This window comes from Macrotis lagotis, chromosome 4 (assembly GCF_037893015.1).
Source record: "Macrotis lagotis isolate mMagLag1 chromosome 4, bilby.v1.9.chrom.fasta, whole genome shotgun sequence".
Taxonomy (NCBI): domain Eukaryota; kingdom Metazoa; phylum Chordata; class Mammalia; order Peramelemorphia; family Peramelidae; genus Macrotis; species Macrotis lagotis.
Genome location: NC_133661.1, coordinates 202,494,216 through 202,520,597, shown reverse-complemented (window position 1 = coordinate 202,520,597; position 26,382 = coordinate 202,494,216). Strand labels below are relative to the sequence as shown.

The 26,382-nt window shown below is 37.9% G+C and overlaps 1 protein-coding gene across 1 annotated transcript; it reads left to right on the top strand.

Annotated features, from left to right (window-relative positions):
- LOC141522074 (cytosolic phospholipase A2 epsilon-like) lies at positions 1-23,325 on the top strand. Its single transcript, XM_074235167.1, is given in 9 exon segments — positions 1-241; positions 2,647-2,761; positions 4,611-4,748; positions 6,469-6,576; positions 13,502-13,705; positions 16,604-16,614; positions 16,616-16,771; positions 20,309-20,498; positions 21,816-23,325. Coding segments are annotated over 9 exon segments (1,380 nt in total). The 5' UTR covers positions 1-4; the 3' UTR covers positions 22,037-23,325.
- Positions 23,326-26,382: the final 3,057 nt, after the last annotated feature.

Here is a 26,382-nt window from a genome sequence, read left to right as displayed (position 1 = left end):
TGTGATGCATCTTCCTAGGACCATGGCCAACTTATACAAAGATGCTGACTGGTCCTCCAAAAACCTGGAGAAGGCTATCCAGGAGGCTCGAAGACATGCTGTCAAAAACAAGATCCCTTCTCTTTACCCTGAACAACTCAGTTACTACCAGCAGGTCCTAGAACAAAGAAGACAAGAAGGCTACAAAGTTACTTTTACAGATCTATGGGGTTTATTGATTGAGTCCTTTTTGGGTGATGAGGTAGGTTCTCTGATCCTCACGCGTTATTCTTTGTTGCCTTTGTACTCGCTTCATATTCAGCTTGAAACATTTCCTGATTCCCTCAACTACTGGTTCTCTCCATCTCAAGATTCCTTAAAATGTAAATACTTTGTATATATTTCTGCTTATTCTCTTTAGAGTTACTCTATATATGCATATAATAACAGCAAGTATTTATATAGTGATTATGATTTGCAAAATACTTTACATATTATCTCATTTGATCCTTACAATCACCTTGTGAAATAGCTACATCATTATATACATGAGAAAAACTTAGACTTAGAAAGGATACTTGACTCAGTGTCACACAACTATTAAATATCTTGAGGCAAGATCTGAAGCATTTAACTCAATTCTCTCTCTCTGTGAGTGTTTGTGTGTGTGTGTGTGTGTGTGTGTGTGTGTGTGTGTATGACTTGTTCAGGGGTTACTCAAGTAATAAATATTTGATACCAGATTTTAAATCAGATTTTCTTGACCCCAGATATTCTGTTCTATTCACTGCACCACCTAGCTGCCTGGTTCTTTACATTTAACATTTATAATAAAGTTTGCTCTTTATTTTCAAACAAGACCATGACATCAGGTAGGTGATGCCTTGACAAGCACATGCATTAGATCTGAGTGAGGGGGGGATGCTGTGCTGTCCAGACTCACTTTCTTCTCCAGAGTCATCAGGTCCAGTTGCCGGATATGAATCAGAACAAGGCAATCAGGGTTAAGTGACTTGCTCAAGATCACACAGCTAGTAAGAGTCAAATGTCTGAGGCTGGATTTGAACTTCCATCTTCCTGACTCTAAGGTCAATACTTTAAACACCATGCCACCAAGCTGCCTTTAGAAAGAATATTTATTTCTCTCAATGAATAACAATTTTTATTTTATTTGAAAAATAAATCCTTCTCTAAATTGTCATAAACTCCAATAAAAGAAATCCCCACATTACCCATGTCTGAAAATGTATGCATAAGAAAATTTTTAAACCCTTTCCTTTTCAAAAACAATTGGGGTAATGACTTGCCCAGAGGCACAGTTAGTATTTGAACTCAAATCCTCCTGACTCCAAAGCCTATGCTCAATTCATTGTGTCATCTAGCTACTCAATCCATTGCTTTTCAGAGTCATACCTCAAGAATGGCCTGATCCACTGGGTTCATACCCAGTCTGATATTTCTACCTTTTAATTTGTGGTTCACCAAGTTGTGACATTCAAAGATTGGAATTCCAACAAAATAAAATTTTTTGCTACCAAGCTGGGTGAAGACAACATTTAAACACATATTCAAAGCAAGCAACATACAAGATAAATAGGAAGTAATTAGGACTTAACCAAACAGTTCAGTAGAGATAGATAAAACCAGAAGTGTCTTTCTCTCTCTATTAAAAAAGCATGATAGGGTTTTAATTTTAGTTTGCATTTTTTATTGCATTTTCTTTATTGCTTTCTTGAGTCTATACAAGTCAGCAGAAAAATAAATTAAGCCCTGGTTTGTAGGTTTTGCAATATCTGATCATAAATGCTCACTCTGAAAATTTAACAATTTGCTCTCAAGACCTGGCTCCAGCACATGCTCTTTGGGGGGGGGGGGTGAGGGTGGCGAGGGGAACAATTGGGATTAAGTGATTTGCTTGGGATCCCACAGCTAGAAAGTGACTTGAGGCCAGATTTGAGCATGGATCTTCTCGACTTTGGGACCAGTACTCTATCCTTTGCACCTCCTAACTGCCCCTCTACCAGAGGCTTTCCTTACAGAGAATAAGGAATGTCATACAAAATAGTTTGGTTGTGCCAAAGAGAGGAAAGACTTTTGTGAGTCTGTCCTGCTTCTCTAACTGAGCCTGAATCCAATTCAGAGCTGGCCCCTAAAGAACATACAGTCAGCACTTTGCCTCAGGTTGCTGGACATCTGAAGTTTCAACTTCCTCCCCCTTGAGATTCTCTCATAGCTCATGACAGCCCCTGCATCCACAGCATAATAACTTGTACTACCTGTCTCCTGAAATCAGACTCCCTAGAAACTTCCTAGAAACTTCCTAATTGGGTGATCCTGGGAAGTCGAAGTCCCCCCCCTCCCCTCCCTTCCCCTCCCCTCCCCTCCTCTCTTCCCTTCCCTCTCTCTCCCTCTCTCTCTTTCTCTCTCTCTGCCTCATTTTCCTAACTTGTAAAACAAGATGTAGAGATAGATAAATAGATAGAATTCTATACATTCTTTCTTTCTAAGCAACTTTCACTTCTTAAATTCCAATGTTGCTGTCTCTCTCCTTATGGAATTATGTCCTGTGGTATCTCCTTTAGTGGACCTTTGTTCCAAAGAAGATTTCCCCTCTTGCTCCAAATGCAAGGCCATTTCTTCTTTAATTCTTTCTTTTTTTCCAAACAGAAATATGAAGGAAAGTTGTCATGCCAAAAAGAGGCTGTGTGCCAGGGCCAGAATCCCCTCCCAATATACCTCACCCTCAATGTGAAAGATAACATAAGCAATCAGGATTTCAGAGGTAATTTCACATCCTTTGCATAGTTAACACACTTATATCTTGGGGATCTAATTTGAGATTACAGTTGGTGTTTCCTGCTCCTGTCCCAACATTCCTAAGAGACCACACTACCATCTTTCTTATCTCTACAACAAAGATTAAATAAATATCCTGTGCCTCAGTTTCCTCAACTGTAAAATAGAGTGGTGGGGGGAAGTTGGACTAAATGACCTCTGCTCACTTTATTTTTTTTAGGTTTTTGCAAGGCAAATGGGGTTACGTGGCTTGCCCAAGGCCACACAGCTAGGTAATTATTAAGCTTGTGAGACCATATTTGAACCCAGGTACTCCTGACTCCAGGGCCGGTGCTTTATCCACTGTGCCACCTAGCGGCCCCCTTTCTGCTCACTTTAGATCTATGATCCTATAAAATCTTTCTTTATAGCCCCAATACTTACATGCTAAAATTAATTAATTTAACATGTTAATTTGCTGTCCCCCTGGCTCTCATGACTCCCCTGCTTTGTCAGAATCATCTATCACTTTCCCAGTTTTGAATCATATAGGATAGGAAGAATGCAACTTCTGCAAAAGAAAGGAATTCTATACATTTTTTCTGTCTAAGGGACAGGACTCTGCAGATTCCTAGAGAGAATCTGATTTTCCATTTTCAGTCTTACTTTATTAGACTGTGGGGAGTAAATTTCTTTGGGCGATTTTACTTGTTTTTCAGTGTCATTGATTTGGAGCCAGCCCGCTTCTTCTGGGTCACTGTCTGTTTTGGGGCAGATACTGCCCTCCCCTGTCTTCTGTTGGAATTGCAACTTCTTCATTCCTCCCATACTCTTGAGAATAGCTTAACCCCTGGTGGGGACCATGAATAAATTTGAGCCCGGTCAATGAACTTACATGGGAAAAAAGTTACATTTTTAATTTCACTAATCTCTAATTGAAGTTTAACATTTCACTATCCACCCCCAGACAAAGAGCTGACTAAAAGCATGCTTTTTTTAAAAAAAACAACAACTATTTTTTGAGGGATTTTTAACCTATATTTTCTTTCATGACTCTAATGGAAATGTTTTGCAGAGTAAACAAATATAACCTATATCAAATTGCTTACTTCCTCAGTGGGCAGGGCCAGTGGAGGAAGGGAGGGAATTTGGAAATCAAAGTGTTAAAAATGAATGTTAATGGAAACAATGCAAAGATTATCAGATTAGGGGTAGGCTAGGTGGCCCAGTGGAAAGACTACCTGGGTTCAAATCCGATCTCAGGCACTTAATAATCACCTACCTCTGTGGCCTTGGGCAAGCCACTTAACCCTATTTGCCTTGCAAAAACCTAAAAAAAAAAAAGATTATCAGATTGCCATCTATGGGGTGGGGTAGAGGGAGGGAAGGGAGGGTGAGAGGAAGAGCTATGCTACATTTCTCAATAGTCCTAACTTTTTCAGATTGATTTTTTATTTTATTTTCACAATTACTTGTTATGAAAGTTTTTCAATATTCAACCACTTGCATACTTTTCTAGTTACACATTTTTCTATCAACCTCCCTTTCTATCCCCCCTCCCCTCATTGGCAAACAATCCAGTGAATATTGTACATTTTTACATATTAATATTTAATGTTTACATATTAGTCATTTTGTGTATGAGGAATTAGGACCAAGGGAAAAGAAAGAAAATCATGGGATAGGAAGGAAAAAACATAAGAAAAATTTTAGTATCCATTCAGATTCTGTGTTTTTTTTTGTCATTTTTATTGTTTGTTGTTTCTTTTTCAGTAGTCCTAACTTGAAGCTCTCTTTTGGGGTCCCCTGAAAAGAAATGGTTCCTCATACCTTTCCTTTTGCTATTTTGTACACAGAATGGGTGGAGTTCACCCCCTATGAAGTGGGATTCCAGAAATATGGAGCCTTTGTCCCCACGGAACATTTTGGCTCTGAATTCTACATGGGACGATTGATGAAAAAGCTCCCAGAATCCAGGCTATGTTACATGATGGGTAACTTTTTATCTTGGGACATCTATTTGTCTGGAAGAAGGCTGAAGGTTTTCAGTGTAGCCCTAGTAGAAAGACTATGTTGACTGTAGGGTTAGCAGACTTGGGTTCAAATTCCACCTCTGACTTACTTTCTGTGTGATCTTGGTTAAACTCTCTGGGTCGCAGTTTTTCCACATCTGTAAAATGAAAGGGTTGAGCTGGGTGACTTATGAGGTTCCTTATAGTTAGTTCTAAATCTGTGATCCTATGACTTAAGCTACCCTGGATGCTCCATTGGTTCTAGGTCACATAGCCAACTTGGGCTGCAGTTTCCCTCAGGGCTGCTGGTGATAACAATAGATAGAGCAGCTGACCTTGAGTCAGTAAGGCCTGAGTTCAAATTTGACCCCAATACTTAGTAGGTGATTTCTTGACCCTGGACAAGTCATTTAATCCTGTTACCTGAGTTTCATCCTTTATCAAATGAGCTGGAGAAAGAAATAACAAATCATTTTAGGATCTTTTTCAAGAAAGTCCCAAATGGGGTCACCAAGAATCAGATATGTCTGAAAAATGACTGAACAGCAATAACTTGGCTATTCTAAGTCAGTTTTAACCAGTCCATTGCAAAATTTTCATTGTGAATCTCAGAAATCAGCAAATGTTACAAATCAGGGCTTGATTTATTATTTTGTTCATTTTCTGTACTTAACACAATGGAGAAAATATTGATAATACTGATTGAACTTAAAACCCTACGAATATTTTCCCTAGAAAGTCAATTGTTAAACATTTACCAGCACACTGCTGCTCAGGCTCATTGTCTGTAGGGTCCCTTCTTATAAGTCTCAATCTATGATTCTATGGGCTTTGGGTGGAAGATGTCTGAGTTGAAATGATAGTAACTTCATAATTTTGTCCTTTCAGTGGTTCCCTATATACTGTAGGTGTACAATAAATGCTTGATGACTGATAAGAGAAAGGAATAAAGAATCATAGATTTAGAGCAAAAAAATGACCTTGGTAATCATCTAGTTGAATTCCCTCATTTTATTTGTAGAGAGACCAGAGAGGTTTTATGCTGGCCGTATATTTTATACATGTCTGTATAAAAGTGAGGAAACTGAGATCCCTTGAAATTAAATTACTCTTATCCAAGGGTACACAATACAGCAAGTGACAGAACTGAATTTGAATCATCAATCACTCTCCTTATGTAGAAGGCAAGTTGATGTGGGGGATTGGGATATTGGGGTTTTGCCTCCTTTTCCTCTTTCATTATACAGTGATCAGGCAGAAATTTAGCCTTCCTCTTTCCTCTGCCCTCCTTCCCTTCTCCTCTGGAGAATTTAATGGACTCAGACAATAACTCTGGGAGTTATTGGAGAAGGAAGGAAGGAAAGAAGGAAAGAATGAAGGAAGGAAGGAAAGAGGAAAGGATGGAAGGAAAGAAGGAAGGAAGGAAAGAAAGAAAGGAAAGAAGGGAGCGAAGAGGGAAGGGAGGGAGGAGAGAAGAAAGGAAAGAAGGTAGAGTAAAGGAAAGATAAAGCATTTATTAAGCACCTACTACATGCTGGGCACTATGCTAAAATGTTTAACAAATATTATCTTATTTGATCCTCACAATAACCTGCAAGTCAGGTTGAGGAAACAGAATTTAAGTGACTTGCCCAGGGTATCTGAGGCCAGATTTGTACCACTGGATATCCTAAGAATCTCACTGTTACTTCCTCTCCCCCAGGTCTATGGAGTAGCATCTTCTCCCTGAACATACTTGATGCCTGGAATTTATCCCAAAATTCGGAGGAATTTTTCCACAGGTGGACAAGAGAAAAAGTGAATGATATTGGTGGGTAACTAACCAGTTGACCTCCCTGAATAGGGGGGAATTTAGATACTAACCACAGACCTAAATTGCAATGCTGCATGGCTCTCTGAGAGGCTGAGGCAGACATAGAAGGAGGCACCATTTGGGGTGGATAGAACTGGAAGGGAGTAGTTTATATAAGGATGGTGAGGAGAATGAAATAGAGGATGATTGCTTTGGAATGCAGGGAACAGAAAAGCAGGCTGAGGTTTTATTATACTGCAGTAAGAGAATATACTCTGAATTTGGAGTCATTGGGCTAAATCTAATGAAATAGAAATGAAAAGGGATTCCCATCAAGTTTATACTTGGATTCAAAAAATTCTTCTCTACAAGTAAAGACAGACAAAGGGAAAGATTAATGGCATGGTGAGATAATTTATATGAAAAAGATCTGGAGGGTTTAGTGGACCACAAGCTCAATATGAGATAATAGTGTGAGATCTATACCCAAAATAACTAATGCTTCTCCATTAAGAAAGATAACTTCATTAAGGAATAAGAAGGAGATAGCTCCACTGGGTACTGTGCCCTAGTTAGACCACATCTGAAGTTTTATAATTAGTCTTTAGCCTTGCATTTAAAAATTTTCTTTAACATTCACTTTTATAAGATTTTTAGTTCCAAAAATTTTCCCTCCTTCCTCCCCTCTCATCTTCTCTCCTCCCTTCCCAAGAAAGCAAGCAATCTGATATATAAAATATACAATCATATTAGTCCTCTTTCACATGAAAAAAGAATCAGAAAAGGGAAAAATCATGAGAAAAAAACAAAAAAGAATGAAAATAGTATGCTTTGATTTGTATTCAGACTCCATAGTTCTTTCTTCTTTCTCTGGATGTGAATGGCATTTTCCATGCTGAGTCTTTTGGAATTATCTTGGGTCACTATATTACTGAGAAGAGTTAACTCTGTCATACTTAATCATCACATAGTGTTGCTATTACTGTCTACAATGTTCTCCTGGTTCTGTTCAATTCACTTGGAATCAGTTCACATAAGTCTTTCCAGGTTTTTTCTGAGCACTACATTTTAGAAAGAGGATGTTCAGGAGTCAGCTCTTCTAGCCAGCCAATTGTTAAATCGACATAAACATTTATGCCTTGAAAATCAGCACACTATAAATCAAGATTTGATGCTGAGTGCCTGACTTAAGAAAGTTTTGGAGAAGATGCTAATACAGATTAAATTTAAGAGGTGTCCAGAGTTTTCAGATCTGGTTGTTAAACACTTATCCAAAATACGCCTGGGAATAAAATTAGAAAGTACCCAAGGGAAGATAACCAAGATGGTAAAGCGTCTTGAGCTGATGCCTTCTGAGAACAAATTGAAGAAACTGAATATGTTTAATTTCACTTGTGAAAGTGAAGGTTCAGAACAAAAAGAACCTATTTACTTATGTGCTATCTCTCCCATTAGCATGTGAACTCCTTAAAAGCAGGAACTGTCTTTGTCTTTCTTGGTATACCTAGGATTGAGCACAGAATATTTACTTTATCTAGCACAGAATAAAAAATTAATTTAACTTTAAAAATTCTTGTTGATTGATTAACAAAAAGGAATGTTTAAGGGATATGATAACTATCTTCAATTTTTCAAAGACTCTTGTAGAGGAGATTAGACTTGGTCCCAGATTACAAAAATAGGAGCAAAAGATAAAATTGACAAAAATGCATATACAGTTTGATATAAGGTGAAAACCTACTGCTAATTGGAGTCATTCCAAAAATGCCTTTTGACACAGTAGCTTCACCATCATTGAACTCATTAAGTAGAGTCAGGATGACTACCTATTGGATACCTGATGGAATTATTTGGAGGACTGGGTTGGACTAGAGGGCTATAGAGATCTTTTTTGACTCTAAAATTCTGTGATTCTGTGATCCTGTGAATCTGAGATGGAATTTCATGCATGGAGAATAGTAAATAGACCATTTATATGGTCTTATTAAGGAGAACAGCATTTCTTAAGCCCCCTGGAAAAATAAGTTGAAGGCAGATCATTATTATTATTATTAATTCTGCTCGTTACTATCTGTGATGTGGGCTAGTCACATAACTTTTATGATCCCCAGTCTCTTCAGCTGCAAAAAAGAGAAAATAATACTTTCATTTCTAGTACTTGCATATATTTCTAAGTATCATAAAACGTATAAATATATTTTATAAAAATAGACAGCATTTCCAATATTTTCAGTGAAATAATACTTACTCAGCTCATGGGAGTCTTGAGAGGCAAAGTACTCTGTGAAATGCTTATAAATGTATGTCTAGGATTTTCCACTGAATTCCCACTCCAATCCCTGGAATCTTGAAGGCTCTTCCAGGGGAATACAACCTCTGAGAGATTCTGTCACTCTGGATGAGCATAAAGGAAGAGAAGAGGGACTTTGAGTGAGACTGTGTTTCTGTTGACTGAGTACCTACCTGCCCAGCTAGGTGGAAGGAGGCTCATTAATACATGTCTAGGGAGGTCGGCTAGGTGACACAGTGGACAGAGCACAGCCCTGGAGTCAGGAGTACCTGAGTTCAAATACAAACTCAGACACAATAATTACCTAGCTGTGTGGCCTTGAGCAAGCCATTTAACTCCATTTGCCTTGCTAAAAACTAAAAAACAAAACAAAAAAAAAAACATGTCTAGGGGAAACTAGATGGTGCAGTGGACAGAGCCCCAGTCCTGGAGTCAGGAGGACCTGAGTTCAAATGTGACCTCAGACACTTAATAATTACCTACCTGTGTGACTTTAGGCAAGTCACTTAACCCCATTGCCTTGCAAAAACAAAACATATCTGGCAGTCAGGATCATAAGCCCCAGATTTAGAGCTGGAAAGAGCTGCTAAGGTCATCTGGTCCATTCCCCTTATTTTACAGATGAGGAAATCCACTTAATTTGTAGAAATTAAGTGACTTACCCAAAGTCACACAGATGATAAGGGACCAAGCCAGAATTTTCACCAAGACTGATTCCAAATCCATACCATGCTGTCTCTAAGCTCCCCCCTTCCCAACTCTTAATTTTTTTCTAATACAAACTCATGAAAGCTTATTCCCTTCAAAAAAATTTTTTTCGGTATCAATAAAAGGAAAGCCAGGGCAACTAGGTGACTAAATGGATAGAGTACTACTGGCCCTGGAGCCAGGAGGACCTGAGTTCAAATCCAACCTCAGACACTTAATAATTACCTGTGTGACCTTGGGCAAGTCACTCAATCCCATTGCCTTAAATAAATAAAAAGAAAATTTTAAAAAGGAAAGCCTATAATGATGAAATCACAGATGTCTGAGTATAGGCACTCTTCAAGAAACTGAAGGACCTAGAGATGGTTAATTTGGGGAAGAAAAAGGTTCAGGGAAATATGAAAGTTGTCTTCAAATAGTTGAAGGGTCATAATATGAAAGATATTCTGTTAGACCCCAGAGGGAAGACCCAGGATCCATGCATGAAGGTTACAAGGGGATTATTAGTTACAAGGAAGAAGAAAAAAACTAACTAGACCTAGAAATGGAATGGGCTGTTTTGAGGAACTGTGGATGGATCACACAGATGCCAGATGATCATTTATTATGTATGATAGTAGAGACTGTTTCATTCTTCATTTTTGTATCCCCTTTATCCTGGCACATAGTAGGGGATTAATTAATGCTTGTTGATTAATTGATGGTTATAGTAGGATTTCTTTCAGGTATGGGTTGGATTTAGATGGTCCTTGAAATCCTTTCCAATTCTAAATTCTGTGACTTTGTCACATGGTTTTGTGACACCCCAAAAGATAACTTGAGTGTCCTTCTATTATCTCCTGATGGACTCATAGGCCAGCCTAAGCAGGATTTGAGTTGGAACTAGAGGGGCTTTGGTTGGGTTCAGTAAAGTTTCCAGATGAGGGGGAAGGGGAAGAGGAAGAAGCAAGGACATTCCAAAGGAGCTTTGCTAAAGGCTAAAGGTGGAACAGGATTGTGGCATAAGCAAGATCATAGGACATAGGTTTGTGAACTGGAAAAGTCAAACCATACTAGTGTGTTAAGGAAGACCCAAAGTCAGTGGCCAGGCTTGCAAATTGAGAAACTGAATAAGTTTGAAGAGGCTGTGTTGAATGGAGGAGCACAATTTGATGGGGTTGGGGAGGAAATGGGAAGTGAAGTTTAAGGTCCTGAAATTCTGTGGTTAGTAATTGTCAATCAATAAGCATTTATAACACCTATTAAGGGGCATTGAACTAGAAAATTCCAATTCTCCAAACTTGCCATTCTCCTCTCCTCTGTTAATCTCCATATTGACTGTGTGTGTGTCACAGACCTCCAACTTCAACTTCCCTATGGTTGGGGAGTACCGACTATCACTGTTTTACACACACCTAAAGGAATGCATGAACCTCTCTTTTATTTGTTGAATGTCATTATATTTTGTTTTTTCAATTTCATGCAAAGATTTGTTTTCTACATTCATCTTTTTGTAAGTTTTTGAGTTCCACATTTTCTACCTCCCTCCCCTTCCCTACCCCAAGACAGTTAATAAGCTGATGTAGGTTACACATAATACAATGATGTTTACTATATTTCCATATTAGTCAGATTATGAAAGAAGAATCAACTAAAAGGGGAAAAAACCATGAAAAAAAGAAAAAAACCATAAAAAAAAGTTTTAAAAAATGAACATAGTATGTCTGCATTCAGACTCCATAGACTTTTCTCTGAATGTGGAGGGCATTTTCTGTCTCAAGTCTTCTAAAATTATCTTTAATTACTGAACTGCTGAAAGGAGTTAAGTCCATCATAGTTGATCATCACATAATGTTGCTGTTAATTTGTTAAAATGTTCTGCTCACTTCCCTCAGCATCAACTACCGCAAATCTTTCCAGGCTTTTCTGAAATCTACCCACTCATGATTTCTTACAGAACAGTAGTACTCCATAACATTCAAATTTTATAACTTGTTCAGCCATTCCCCATTTGATGGTCATCCCCTCACTTTCCAATTCTTTGCTACTACATAAAGGGTTGTTATTAATATTTTGTACATGTGGGTCTTTTCCCCTTTTTTTATGATTTCTTTGGGATACAGACCTAGTAGAGGCATTGTTGGATCAAAAGGTATATTCAGTTTTATTGTCCTTTGTTCCAAATTGCTCTCCAGAATGGTTGGATTAGCTCATAACTCCACCAACAGTGTTCCAGTTTTCCCACATCTCCTCCAACATTTTGTCATTTTAGTCAATTTGATAGGTGTGAGGTACTACTTCAGATATGAACCGTTCTTTTAGTATCTCTTCTTTGAGTCTCTCTCTCTCTCTTCCCTTTATCTCTCCTGTCCATTCATAGTCCCTTGGCCTCTTCCTTGTACTGTCTGTCTGTAATGGTTATTGTCTTGGGTTCTTTCTACCTCAAGCCTGGGGTACAGCTACTTGAGTGAAAAGACAGCTTTTTATCAATCATTAATAATAACAACTAGTATTTATATAGCACTTAAATGTTTGAAAAGCATTTTTCAAAGATTATCTCCTCACCTCAGCCTCATGGGATTCCTAGCTTTTGCCAGGGCTAAATTCAAGCCCTGCCAAGAAGTCTTTCTTTCCATCCCTCAAATAACTTTGTATTTATTATATATGTTACTGTTCAGTCATTTGGTCACATTCGACTCTTTATGATCCCATTTGGAATTTTCTTGGCAAAGATACTGGGGTAGTTTGCCATTTCCTTCTCAAGTGCACTTTACTAATGAGGAAACTAAAGGCAAAGTTAAGAGACTTATGCAGAATCACACAGCTAGTAAGTGTCTGAGGCCATTTGAAGTCTGGAAGATGAGTCTTCCTAACTCTAATCCCAACTGTATCACCTAGCTACCCAATATGTCTGTGTGTATACATATGTGTATGTGTGTGTGTGTGTGTGCACATATACTATTTAAATATTTTTGCCAGTCAGCAACAACTCTGGGAGTAGATACTATTATTTTCTCCATTTTTATATTTAAGGAAATATAGACAGATAGAGGTTAAGGGACTTGCCCCAGGTCCCACAACTAGAGTCTGAGGCAGGATTTGAACCAGATCTTCCTGAATCCAGATCTATTGCTCTATCCACTGTGTTATCTAACCAATAAACCAATCAACAAGTATCTTTTAAGTATGAGAGCTTATCATTGTCCTTGGCACTTAGTAGGCAAGTAACATATGTTTCTGGAATTGCTGACCTATTTAAATATTTTTGCTACATACCTATTGCCAGGCTTTGGGGAAGCAAATATATGTATATATAAATAAGCATAAATACACATATATTTATTTACTTTTTTGTTACATGTTTTCTTCTAAATAGAATGAAAGCTCCCTGAGGGAAGGGACTGTTTCATTTTTGTATCTCCAATGCCTAACAATACCATGAGAAAATTACTTAAATTGTGTGCATATATATATATGTATATATATATATATATATATATACACATACGTATGTGTGTGTATTTATCTGTCTGAATATAAATATATCTTTATCTATCTGTATGTCTCTATATCTATCTATATACAAAGAGATAGATCAAAACAGAGGTGGGGGGTGGTAATTTGGACAAAAACTTTGAATCCCAAGAAGCAGAATTGAGGAGATGATGAAAGCATTGTATAAAGGTGTGATGGCAAGAGATAGAATATCAAGTGTGAGAGACTGCAAGGTCATTTTGACTGAAATGAAGGCATAGGCATAAAGGGTAGTCTTGTTTAATAAGTCTAGAAAAGTAGGCTGGAGCAAGACTGTTAAGAGCTTTTAATATTTACAAGAAAAGCACCCCTCAACCATGGAATTCCAACCCTTTCAGGAGATGGGTAGTATCTTGTCAAATGATCTTGTCAGTTTCTAATTCATTATGTGGAGAAATTTTAGTTTCCTCATTCTGCTCTCTTTTCTTCCAGAGGATGAACCGTTATTGCCTGAAATCCCCAAATGTGATGCATTTGCCCTGGAGACAACAGTGGTGACACCTGCGACAAAGCTGGCCAATACTCTACGGGACATCCTTACCTACCGAACCTTTGTGTCTCAGTTCCACAACTTCCTCAAAGGCCTGCAGCTTCACACAGACTACCTGCAAAATAGTCAGTTTTCCAAATGGAAAGGTGAGTCTGATTCTGAGACATTCCCATTTTGGCTTTATCCATTTGGAAGAAATGCAAGTGACTTTTTAGTTTGCCTTCTAGGTAGACAAAAATCCCCAAATATCTGCAAGTATTTTGTTTGGGCTTTTTGATGGGATTTTTTGTTTGATTGATTTTGGTCTGAGCTGTAAAAATTTCCCTCTTTGTCCCTCAGTTCAGTGGCATCAAGCATAGTGGGAGGTCAAGTAGTCAATCAATCTATGAGTGTTTATAAAGGTCCTACTATGTTCTGGGGGGAGAGAGAGAGAGAGAGAGAGAGAGAGAGAGAGAGAGAGAGAGAGAGAGAGAGAGAGAGAGTTCTTAACATTCTTGGTACAATGGGGAAAAAACCTTAGTTCTGGTGTCAGATCCCACCTCTAATAATTACTACCTGTGACTTCGACAAGAGAAGAAAAGGGGAAGGAAGAAGGAAATCAGTATTTATATAGAACCTATATATGCCAGGCACTATTCTAAGGACTGTTTGCAAAATATTATCTCAGTTGATCCTTACATCAACCCAACTGAGGAAACGGAGGCAACTAGAAGTTAAGTGACTTGCCCAGGATCAGAGAGCCAGCAAATTTTGAGGTCAAATTTGAACTCAGGTCCAATGTTCTATTCACTTCACCACCAGCTGTCTCTAACAATCACTACCTGTTTGATTTTAGCTAAGTTACTTCATTTCTTTGTCCCTCAATTTCCTCATCTGTTAAAAAAAAGAGATTCATCTCTGAAGTCTCTTCCATGATCTTTGAGGCTATGCACCTATAAGCACATAGTAGCAATGACCCAAAATCCTCTCATTTTCTCATCCTGACTTCCTTCAAGACTGAGATCAAATCTCACCTTCTAAGAGTCCCTCTCCTACTCCTTCCCTTGACTTTCCACCTTCCAGTCCCAAGGCTTTTTCCTCTGAGATTACCTACCATTCACATGATATACATACAATGAATTTCTAGTTGCATTACATAGATTTTTATTCATTATCACTCTTCTATTGGAGTTTAAGCTCTCTGAAGTCAAGGATCATGTTTTTGCCTTTTTAGCACCCTGGTGACTTAACATTATTCTAGACACATAATATGCATTTAAAAAATAATTGTTGATGATAGAGAGGAGAATCAAGTCTTTGAGTATGACTCTTTTAAAAAATGAATTCATTTTTATTTTTATTCTGAACATCAAACAAAATGGGCATTTGTATGTGTGTTTGCATGTAGGAATATGTGCATGTACATAAATATATAAATGAATATATGTTAAAAAAGGAGAATTGGTCATGGAAACTCACATCTCTATAATATGTACCTTGATTTTCTTTTAAAGTACATAAGAGGGGCAGCTAGGTGGCACAGTGGATAAAGCACTGGCCCTGGAGTCAGGAGTACCTGGGTTCAAATCCGGCCTCAGACACTTAATAATTACCTAGCTGTGTGGCCTTGGGCAAGCCACTTAACTTCATTTGCCTTGCAAAAAAACCCTAAAAAAATAAAGTATATAAGACCAGGGCAGCTAGGTGAGATGGTGGATAGAGCATCTGCCCTGGAGACAGGAAGATTTGAGTTCAAATCCAGCCTCTACACTTAATACTTACTTGGCTATGTGACCTTGGACAAGTCACTTAATTCCATTTCCTTGCAAAAATAAAGTATATAAAACCTAAGCTGTCCTTCCTGCATAATTTCCTTTCTAGACTCCCTTTAGTTCTTTTTTCTCCATTAAAAAAAAGAAATCCTCAAAGATGTACCTTTCATTCTCTACCTTTCATTTCTCTCTTTCCTTTCCTTTTCCCATTCTTTTTTATTCTCTTCCCTTTCTTCCCTTCTTCCTTCCTTCCTTCTTTCCTTCCTTCTTCCTTTCTTCCTTTTCTTTCTTTCCTCCTTCCCTCCTTCTTTCCTTTATTCCTTCCTTTTCTTTCTTTCTTTCTTTCTTTCTTTCTTTCTTTCTTTCTTTCTTTCTGTCTGTCTGTCTTTCTTCCTACATTCCTTCTTTTTTCTTCCCTTCTTCCCCTCTTTCATTTTTTCCCTCTTCTTCTCTTCTTTCTTCCCTTCTTTCCTTCTCTCTCTTTCCTTCTTTTCCCTCTTCCTTTCTTTCCATCTTTCTTTTTTCTTTCAATCCTTTTTCTTTCCATTTTTCTTTCTTTCTTTCCTTCTTCCTTCCTTCCTTTCTCTCTCTCTCTTTCTCTCTTTTTCTCTCTTTCTTTCTCTTTCTTTCTCTTTCTTTTTCTTTCTTTCTTTCTTTCTTTCTTTCTTTCTTTCTTTCTTTCTTTCTTTCTTTCTTTCTTTCTTTCTTTCTTTCTCTCTACTCTCACCCTCCCAACTATTGGGAAAGAAAAAAAAGCCCTTAGATATGACTTTTCATTTTCACCAATTTCTTACTTTGCTGCATCCTGATGGACTTGTAAGCCTGTCTCAATAATTTCAATCAACAAGTACTTAATGAATCAGAGTATATAGCCACATGTATGGCCCTGAGCCAGAGTAGTTCCATAAATTTGTTATGGCTATGTTGAGCCCTTCCCTTTCACTGAGATCTAATGGAATGACATAATTGATTTTCTCTGCTCATACTATGCAAGATCAGCTAAAATCCCTAAGAGAATGTGATCTCTTAATGACCCAGTTAGAAAAGGATTTCAGCTCGCCTAGAGATTGCATTCCATATTTGTGGAGTAGATGGCAAGACTAGAGAATATGCAAGGGATATCTGAGTTATCTTATTGTTTAGTGGGCCTTTTGAGAAAGAGATCAGGCTAGGAAGGATCAGACAGAACAACCAGTCCCCACTTAGAGCCCTTTGCTCTTGCCTGTTGCTAAAGGGACAGTTGTGTTACAATTAGCAAGGGTATATTAATAACTGAAAGGGCTTGACTTTCAGACACAGTGCTGGGACTGTTTCCCAAACCGTCTGACGCAATCTGATAATCATCTCTGCCTGCTGGATACTGCATTCTTCATCAACTCCAGTTACCCACCCCTTCTAAGACCCGAGAGGAAAGCTGATATCATCATCCATCTCAATTATTGTGCAGGCTCCCAGATAAAGGCAAGTGATGGGAAATAATAGTGGTCACAGTGTAATGAAGAAGAAAGAGGGCTAATTTGGAATAACAGGACCTGGTTCTTTCTTGGGCAAGGAAACAGAAACAGAAATAAACTTCCATTTAAATAGAATATCTTTTAAATTTTGAGAATTTTCCAGTACCTGAAATATTGCATTGGGGGGGGGGATATTATGGTATATGAATTTGGGCAAATAGCTTAAGTTCCCTTGCCCTCAGTTTCCTAGTCTGTAAAATGAGGAACTGGCTAGAGGAGATAACCTAAGTCTCTCTCAATTGTATACTATAAACAAGAATTTACTGTCTTCTCATGTATGTGAGATAGATACTGCACATGTGTCATGGAAAGAAAATTGATTCTGGAGTTGGAGACCTTGAGTTCAAATCTCTCCTCTGATCATTAGTTTGCTGTGAGACCTTGGACAAACCACTTAACATCCCTGGGCCTCAGTTTCCTCATCTGTCAATCAAGTGAGAGATTAGACTATATGACCTTTTAAGGTCCCTTCCAGCTGGAAGACTACTTATGATCCATTTAATTCCCATTTTATAGATGAGGTGGTAGTTAGGTAGATCAATGGATAGAGCATGAGAACTGGAACCAAGAAGACCTGAGTTCAAATGTGACCTCAGACACTTACTAACTGTGTGATCCTTTGCAAATCATTTAACCTCTGTTTGCCTTAATCTCTAGAGAAGAAAATGGTAAAAGCATTCCAGTAGTTTTGTCAAGAAAACACCTTATAGGGTGCCAAAGAGTCAGAAACAATTGAATAACAACATAGATAAGGAAACTGAGTCCAAGAAAAGAAGGGGCTTGCAAACAATCTCACAGGGAGAAAGTGTCAGAGCTGAAACCTGAATTCCAAGCCATAGAATTACAGATTTAGACCTGGTAGGAATCTTAGAGATAGTCAAACACTCTCATGTCTTCTTTCTAAAATGAGGGAAATGAGGCCTATAGAGTTAAATAAATTATCCAAGCATCTGACTCCAAGCCCAGAAGAGAAGGTGCTCTAATTTATGTTTTAATCGGGTCAGTCTAAAGAAAATCTGCCTGTACATATTCACACTAAATCTTTGGTCTTAGCCAAGAGTTTTGGATTCTCTTCTGAGATTGATTCATTGGAGCATGTAATTTCTTTCAATTGGGGGGGGGGGCAGCCACCTGGGAGAACACATGAGCTCTAAGTTGAGTGGCTCTCTGGAATCCTAGTCCAAGGCAGAACCTTTGTTCTTTTCCATGAATAACATGAGATCAGCTTTCCTAATGACTAATAAGGCATCCAGCTGGCAATCACATTCATCTAAACATCTGGACTGGAGTTTTAATCAACTCCATTAGTAGACACTTCTCCTAAATACTGATTTGAACCTGCTGCATATGGAAATTCTTAAGAAAAGATAGATCTTAATTCTAAAGCTTTATACCCTTTGAGGGAACCATAGTGTCTTCATTTTAAAAGAAGGGAAGGAAGCTTGTCAAAATTACCCCCAAAAAAATTGTTACAGGTTTCATACTTATTTTGATTTTTGCTTTTAATTTATTCAACCTATATTTATTAAGTATCTCCTAATGAGAGGTTCTAGTAAAGATACCAAGATGAATAAGACATAGGATCACCAACAAGAAAAAATCAAACTCAGGTATTGATTTCAGGATGCCAGTTTTTCAATTTCCTAGTCACCTACCTGCTTATAGTAAGGGACTGGGACAAGCAGAGAAAATTATTGGGAAGGGGTGTTGAAATCAAGTCTTTTGAGGATGAATACCTAAACCAAAATCCATTTCTCACTTCCACCCCTCTGCCAAATTAAGAAGGTCCTGGCCATTTCCTCTCTAACTTCCACCATTCATCTTTTCTGTCCCTTGTTCTTTTCACTACTCCAGAGAAATAAGGGAAGGTTCAGCCAGCTGCTGTACTCTGAATCCTTTACCCTGAGGTGACTGCATTCTCAGTCATAGCTTCCCTTGAAACTTCCCTAAAACTTATACAAATAAAATAAAATTGTTTTTTTTGGGGGGGGGAAGGGGATCTTAGAGCTAAAGCTAGAAGAAGCCCAGAGCTCATGATTCAGTCCAACCCTCTCATTTTACCAATGAAGAAAGTGAAGCTCAGAGAATTTAAATAACTAATACTGGAAGTAAGCATCAGATGTGAAATTTGAACCCAGGTCCTCAGAATCTCTAACCAATGCTATTTCCAATAATGTTTAATAATACTTATTAATGAATTGGTAGTATGATAATCAATTAACCAATTATAGTTGAATGCATTATAATGCTTTGAGGTTTGTAAAGAATTTTATATACATTATCAGATTTTATTCTCATACTAAGCCCATGAGTTCATTACTACAGATGTATAGAGGACAGGCTCAGAGAGGACAGGGGGCATTATAGGGGTAATAAGACATACATGCAATAGCTGACAGAAGTCTGAATGCAGTAAGTGCAGAAGTCCAAAGGAATACAAAACTATAAAATTGTTTCTATTTTTTATAGTGCTTTAGGGAGGCTTTGTTGAACATGTTTTCATTCAAATTTTCTGAGGAAGGTTTTCTAGTATAGCATTTCCCTGCTCTGGCTCTTCTTTATTCTAAAAATAATTGAAAGTGACCAGAACCATTTGGGAGCTAAGTTTGTTTGCTCCACCTTGAAAAACACGAAATTCAGTAGGGGTGTTGGACACTTCTAAAAGCAGAGTCCAGTAAGGTCTGTTGCATTGACAGCCCAAGTCAACAAGAGCTTATTCTGTGACTTCCAGGCACTGCTACATGCTAGGAATGCGTTGGCAAAAGTGAAACAGGACCCTGCCCTCAAATTCTTAGCTAGCATTTATATGGCACTTTAAATGAGGGAACTGAGGCTGAGAAAGATTAAGTGACTAGTCACACAACTAGTAAACATGTAAAGATGAATTTGAACTCAGGTCCTCTGGATTCCAGTTTCAGAGCTCCATCTTCTATGCCACCTGCATTGCAATTTGAGGTATTAGGGTATGGAAGGTTAAATGACTTGCCTGAGGTCATATAACTTCTCTTAGCAGTGAGCCTTCCTGGCTTCCAGACCAGCCTTCTATTCTCTACACCATGTAGCCTTGAACATACATATAGAAGTATATATAAAAGAGACATAAGATATTTGGAAGGGAAGGGGAAAGAAGACATGACCAGGTGAGTAGGATCAGGAAATGTTTCCTAGAGGAGAGATGGCACAGGAGCTGAGCCTTGATTTGGGACAGCTTAGGTGGTGCAGTGGATAGAGCACAGACACTAGAGTCAAGAGGACCTGAATTCAAATCCAACCCCAGATACTCACTAGCTATGTGACCCTAGGCAAATTACTTATTACTTAACCTCAATTGTGAAGCACATCCACAAAAAAAAAAAAAAATCCTGGACCCCAACACTCGAGAAGAAGGAAGAAAACAGGAATATTAAGAAGCAAAGTCACATGAGGAACTAACCTCCATCCAAGTGAGTCCAATCTCTCTTATGACTCTTGTTTTTTCCTCTAGCCCTTAAAACAGACCTGTGAATACTGTGAAGTGCAGAATATCCCCTTCCCCAAATATGACGTGAAAGAAGAAAGTGAGAAGGACCTAAAGGAGTGTTACCTGTTGACACCTGATGATGATGCCTCAGATGCCCCAATAGTACTTTTCTTTCCACTCATCAATGGCTCTTTCCAAAAGTATAAAGCCCCAGGTAAGTCACTTTTCCTTTCAGAATTCCCTCAGGCGTTATCCCAAGGATACTGTTGACTCTTTGAATGAGAACTCTAGAAATAGGAAGTCTTTTCTTAGGGGCTACAGGAACTCTGAGCTCACATAGTTCTTTGGTTAGAAAAAGGACAAACCATGCTGGTTATAAAAGCTACACACACACACCAGAGATTTTAACCAGGGCAACCAAGGCTTTTCCCCAAGGTACATGAATGTAGAAGGCATTGATAGTATTTGATCAGTAGTACAGAAACAACTGAGTTTAGCAAACAGTTATCAAGAATAATTAGCTAAAACAGGAAGCTTGTTGGTTAATTTTCTTCATGAATTTAATTTTTAAGATAAAATAAAATAAAAAAAGAAGTTTGATACTTCTTCCTGCATCCAAGTAAAGTGACATTCCAGGGAAGCTCCTCCTTGACCTAGCAGCAGCCCCTCTCCCCAGACAAGTCATTGATGTGTCCCAGAGCTGCTACTCTATCACTTTGTCCTAGAATGATTATTATAGCTTTGCTGTACATTTAAGTGAGAGTGGATAGAGTCTGTGGAGAGAACCAAGAAGTCCTGAATTCCAATCCTTCCTCAGTACATAACTCATTTAACTTTTCTCTGCCTCTCTTACTTCATCTGTAAAATAAGATTGTTAACTGAACTCTCCTCCCAAGGTTATTGCAAGGACCAAATGAGATAACATATTTAAAATGCTTTGCAAACTCTGAATGCTAGCTCTTATTAACACAGTCCTACACAGAAGGTGTAGGTTGCTTGCCTATGGTAAGGTGATAAAACCATCTAACCAGCCCTACTGGTCTATGTCCAATTGAAGGAGAAGACCAAAAACACAACCAGAGCATCTTTTCAGGACCTTGGTCTTAGAGGGTTGCCTAGAGCATTGAGAGACAAAATTATTTGCCCAAGGTCACACTACCAATATATTTTAGAGCAGGTTTTAAACTCAAGTCTTCCTAGTTTGGGGGCTCACCTATCTACCGTATCTAGCATGTATATATAGGGAAAGAAAGAAGCATGTGATCAGGAAGAATCTCAAGAATGATCATCAGCTTGGGGAATTTCAAGGAGACCTTAAGGGGAGCAGAAACTAGTATGGGAGGATTAGACTTCAGTCCAGAAAATATTATAAATCAAAACTTTTCCTTGACTGAGCTGCTCCTTATTTGGAAGGATTCATTCCAAATGCTCCAGCATCATTCAAATGTTCCCAATCCTTAAGAGGAATATAAGTCAGAGGTCAGCAGAATTTTGATAGTGATTCAAGGATCCCTTTGATATCTCTCCTTAGGTGTGGAGCGTGGCCCAGATGAGATGGAGGATGGAAATGTTGATATCTATGGACACAATACTCCCTATGCCACCAAGGAGGTAACTTATACAGAGTCTGCTTTTGACCGAATGGTGAACCTTTCTGAGTACAACATCCTGAATAATGCAGACATGATCCTTCAGGGCCTACGCCTAGCCATGGAAAGAAAGAAGCAGTCAAAGAAAATGTGTTCATCATAAATGTGATGATCCTCATGGACAGCGTTTCTGTTTCTTTCACCATTGCATCAGAGTCCAGTGTCAACTGATTTGTTGGTAGAGGATGACTACCACAGACTGATATCAGTCTGTGACACAGTCAACCTGACTTGGATATTAGAGGAAGAGATCTGAGGGAAGAAAATAACAAATAGCATTTTCTTATTTAAAAAAAGAAAAAGAAAAAAACTTCCCAAATAACTCCCTGAAATCAAGGAAATACCATTGCCACAGGTTAAGGCATGCCATCATCTGAGAAAACTGAGTGAGGGCTGTAATAGGGGGAAAACCCCAGAATCAGAGCTTCTTTTAACTGCGAGGAAACTTGATACAATAGAAAAAAAGAAATAAAAATAAGAGGATTGGAATCAGAAGATCCAAACTCAAATCTTAGTTTGGTCATTTATTATTTATATAACTGGAGAAGTCATTTAAACTCTCTAATTACAAAATAAGGAGAACTGGACTAAAAGATCATTCCTGTTTTTATAAAATACAGAAGTTTCAACCTCTTCTCTCTCTCATCTGTATGAATGTCCCAAGGAAAAGGGGAGATGTGATCTATAAGGCAGTTTTAAATTTCTCCTGAAAAAAAATTAAATTCATAACATTATGGTCATTTTTATGGGTCAGGATAATATGATGTGTATACAATGAAGCCATTTTGGCATCTTCAATGACATAGTCAACCAGGTAACCAGATTTTAGTTTGCCACTGACTGCTCAGAATTAGAATGAACTCTTGATTATATGAAATGTTGTTTCATCAAATAAATGGAACTCCCATCATTGGCATCTTAGCAAATGCTAGGCAGAGTTTAAGACATGTTTAGATTGCTGATTTTAATGAATAGCACTGCTCAGGAATATAGCTTAGAAAGCTAGGACAAGCTGTAAACCATGAGAGTCCTTCAAAAAGATATTTTAAGTCAACTTCATGGAATGCCATTGACTTTGCAGAATAGGTATTCTCTGGACTGAGAAGATAAAGTCAACTGAAAGTGTGCTCTAAGAGTGCTTGACTTTGGGTCCTTTTCCAACTCTACCTCTCTCCTTACCGTTCACAATCAGGTCATGATTACTATTATTTATCATGTAAGCATAATCTACTTAAGTTATTGAAAATTGATTTAAATTACAGGGCCTGTGTGTGTGATGAAGGCAAAAACAATAGGATCCTAATTTACCTTGAAGCTTATATAATGAAATTTATATACATACTGTATCATATGAAAGTACCGATTCATTGATGGACTTTAATATTGAATTAAAATAATGATCTAACAAATGTATTTGGTTATTTTTCTCTCATTGTCTGATAACATAAATATTAGTCACATCCTCAGCACTTCACACCTGAATTACTAACAGACCTCCAACTCTTTCCCTCCTCCAGTGTATTCTGCATATCTTGGTCATAGGACTCTTATGGATTTGATTGTCATCTCTGTATATATGACTCCCAGATCTATATGATAATAATAGTTAACATTCATATAGTGCTTTAAAGTTTGCAAAACTTTCATACATATTTTATTTGATCCTTATAACAATACTATATGAATTGTCATTCTTCATCCTTTTTTTTCAAAGAGGACTAATAACATCACAAGTGAGGCAAAGTTGTTCAGTCATCAGCCTTACTCCCTCTAATAAAGTCATCAGAGTCCAGTGGCAAGACAAAAGTCGAGATGACTGGTGATGGCAGCCTAGGATGCAGTGGGTGACCTTGATCTTTTTAAATTGTTCTTCCACAGATGTCTGAGGCCATGCTCATTTAATGACTAAAGAGTAAGTAAAAAATGAGACAAAAGATGGCCCAATTTACCATCCAAAAGATCTCAGTCTCAAGAGGTGAAAACTCTCAGAATTTTTGGCCAAAACAGAAAATAACTCTGATTTACACTGAACAATGAACCACAGAGGCCTGGGTTGGGCCTATTATTGGCCATTCAGAGAAAGCCAGAATTATTTGTATAATAATTATAAAGGATAATCAGAGTAGCTCCATTTAAAAGACAATGGGATTTTTAAAGCTTGTTTTTCAGAGTTGTGTTTCAAGAAATCAAATCTGAAAACTGTTTATTGAAGAAGCTATTATAAAATTTTTATTATATCCCCATTTTACAGATGAGGAAACTTGAATCAGAGGTTAATTGACTTGCCCAGGGTCACATAGTGTCTGAAGTAGTCTTGGAACTTGAGACTTCCTGATTACAAGTCTATCTCCATGCCACCTAACTGTCTTGGAGGCCTGGTCTCTCTCTTGAACTCTAGTCCTGAATCATTACTTGCCTATTAGACATTTCTAATTGCATGTCCTCTAGACATCTCAAACTCAACATGTCCAGGATTGAACTCATTATTTCCCCTGTCACTGTTCTTGATTTCCTTATTTCTATGAGAGACAAGGATCCTTCCTGTAACTCAGGTTTGCAACCTCAGAATCATCCTTGACTCTATTCTCTCTTACTTTGAGGCAGCTAGTAGCTCAGTGATTAGATGTCTGAGTCTAGAGTTAGGAAGACCTGAGTTCAAATCCAGATTCAGACATCAGACATGTCTTAACTGTATGACCCTGAGCAAGAAACTAACCTCTTGATTGCCTGACAAAATGGCTCCACTGGAGAAGGAAATGGCAAACCATTTCAGTATATTTGCCAAGAAAACCTCAAACTTGGTCATAAAAGTTCAGACACTGAATAACTGAACAACAGCCCAAGTATCTACTCAGTTATGAAATCCTGTATTTCCTATCTCCTAGCATCTATCTATCACTCTCTCCTCACATGGCTACCACCTTAGTTCAAGCTCTTATCATTCTTGCCCGGACTTTTGCAAAACCTGTCCCTTAAATCTCTCTTCTCCAGCATATCTCCACAATGCTGCCAAAAAGATTGTCCTCAAACACAGATTTAAGCATGGCACTCCTCTGCTCAGTAGGTTCTAATGACTCCTTATGGCCTCTGAGATTAAATATTAACTCCTCTTCTTGGCTTTAGCTTTTACAGCCTAGTCACAAATCTACCTTATGCTATTCCTCACACATAGTTCATCCATCTTCTCTTTCCCTCTATTTAAATTGGCTATTGCCATGGGGTGATTAGGTGATCTGTCAGGAAAATATGAGTTCAAATATAGCCTCAGATACTTACTGGCTATGAGACCCTTGGGAAGTCATTTAACCTCTATTTGCTTCAATTCTTCATCTATAAAATTGGACCACACAGGAAAAGGAAAAGGCAAACCACTCTAGTATCTTTGCCAAGAAAACTCTGTAGACATGTCTATGGGTTAGAAAAAATTAGACTTGACTCAACAATAATTCTCCAATCCTGGACTGTATTCTTCCTACCTCTTAGAATTCCTTGTTTCCTTTAAGATTCATCCTAGGGAACACTTTCCATATGAGATCTTTGGAGATTCTCACAGGTGTTAGTACTTTCACTGCCACAAAAAAAAAATATATATATATAGGTAAATTGGTAAATATATATATATATATATATATATATGGTAAAATGTATATACATATATATGTATGTATGTATGAATATAACTTTAGAATTAATTGTACAGCATGGGAGACACTGGCACAGGACCAGCTAGCATGACATACCCTCATCAGATAGTGCCATAAAATTTTCTCAAATGGCAGTCATCACAGTTCTCTTTGGGAAGTGCTCCTCAACCCTAGATGTCTACTTCATGTCATGGCCTTGTTAGGGGAAGTAAGGTACTATCAAGAGTTCCATTGTAGGAGGAGGAATGATTCCATCAACCCCTCCCCAGGATATTTGTGCCTTATCAGTTATATTATAAAGAATGGGAATCTCCCCTTCCAGGATTCTGTGTCATCCTGTGACTTTTGATACAAAGGGGAGAGCTATATTTGTTACAAGTCACCAAGATTTATATTTGTTTTAGATGACATCTATATATTCATAGACAATGTCTCATATATAGTTCTATACAGGTACAATAGCCATTCCCCAATAGATATATAGTCAAAGCATATGAACAAGCACTTTTCAAAGAAAGAACTTAAAGTATGGAGAAATACTTATTAAAACAACTCTGAAGTTTCACTTCATGTCTATCAGGAACAAGATGGCAAAAAAGCAAAATGGTGAAAGTTGGGGCACTGTGGGAAAATGGATACACATTCAGGACATTCTAGAAAGCAATTTGGAACTTTTTCCAGCCAAGTTGACAAGCTGTGCATACCCTTTCATTTGAAATCAAAGAAGAGAAAAAGAATCTGTAAATAAAAAAATATAGCAGCTCTTTTCTTAGTAACCTGAAATCGAAAACCAGAGTGGTATCCT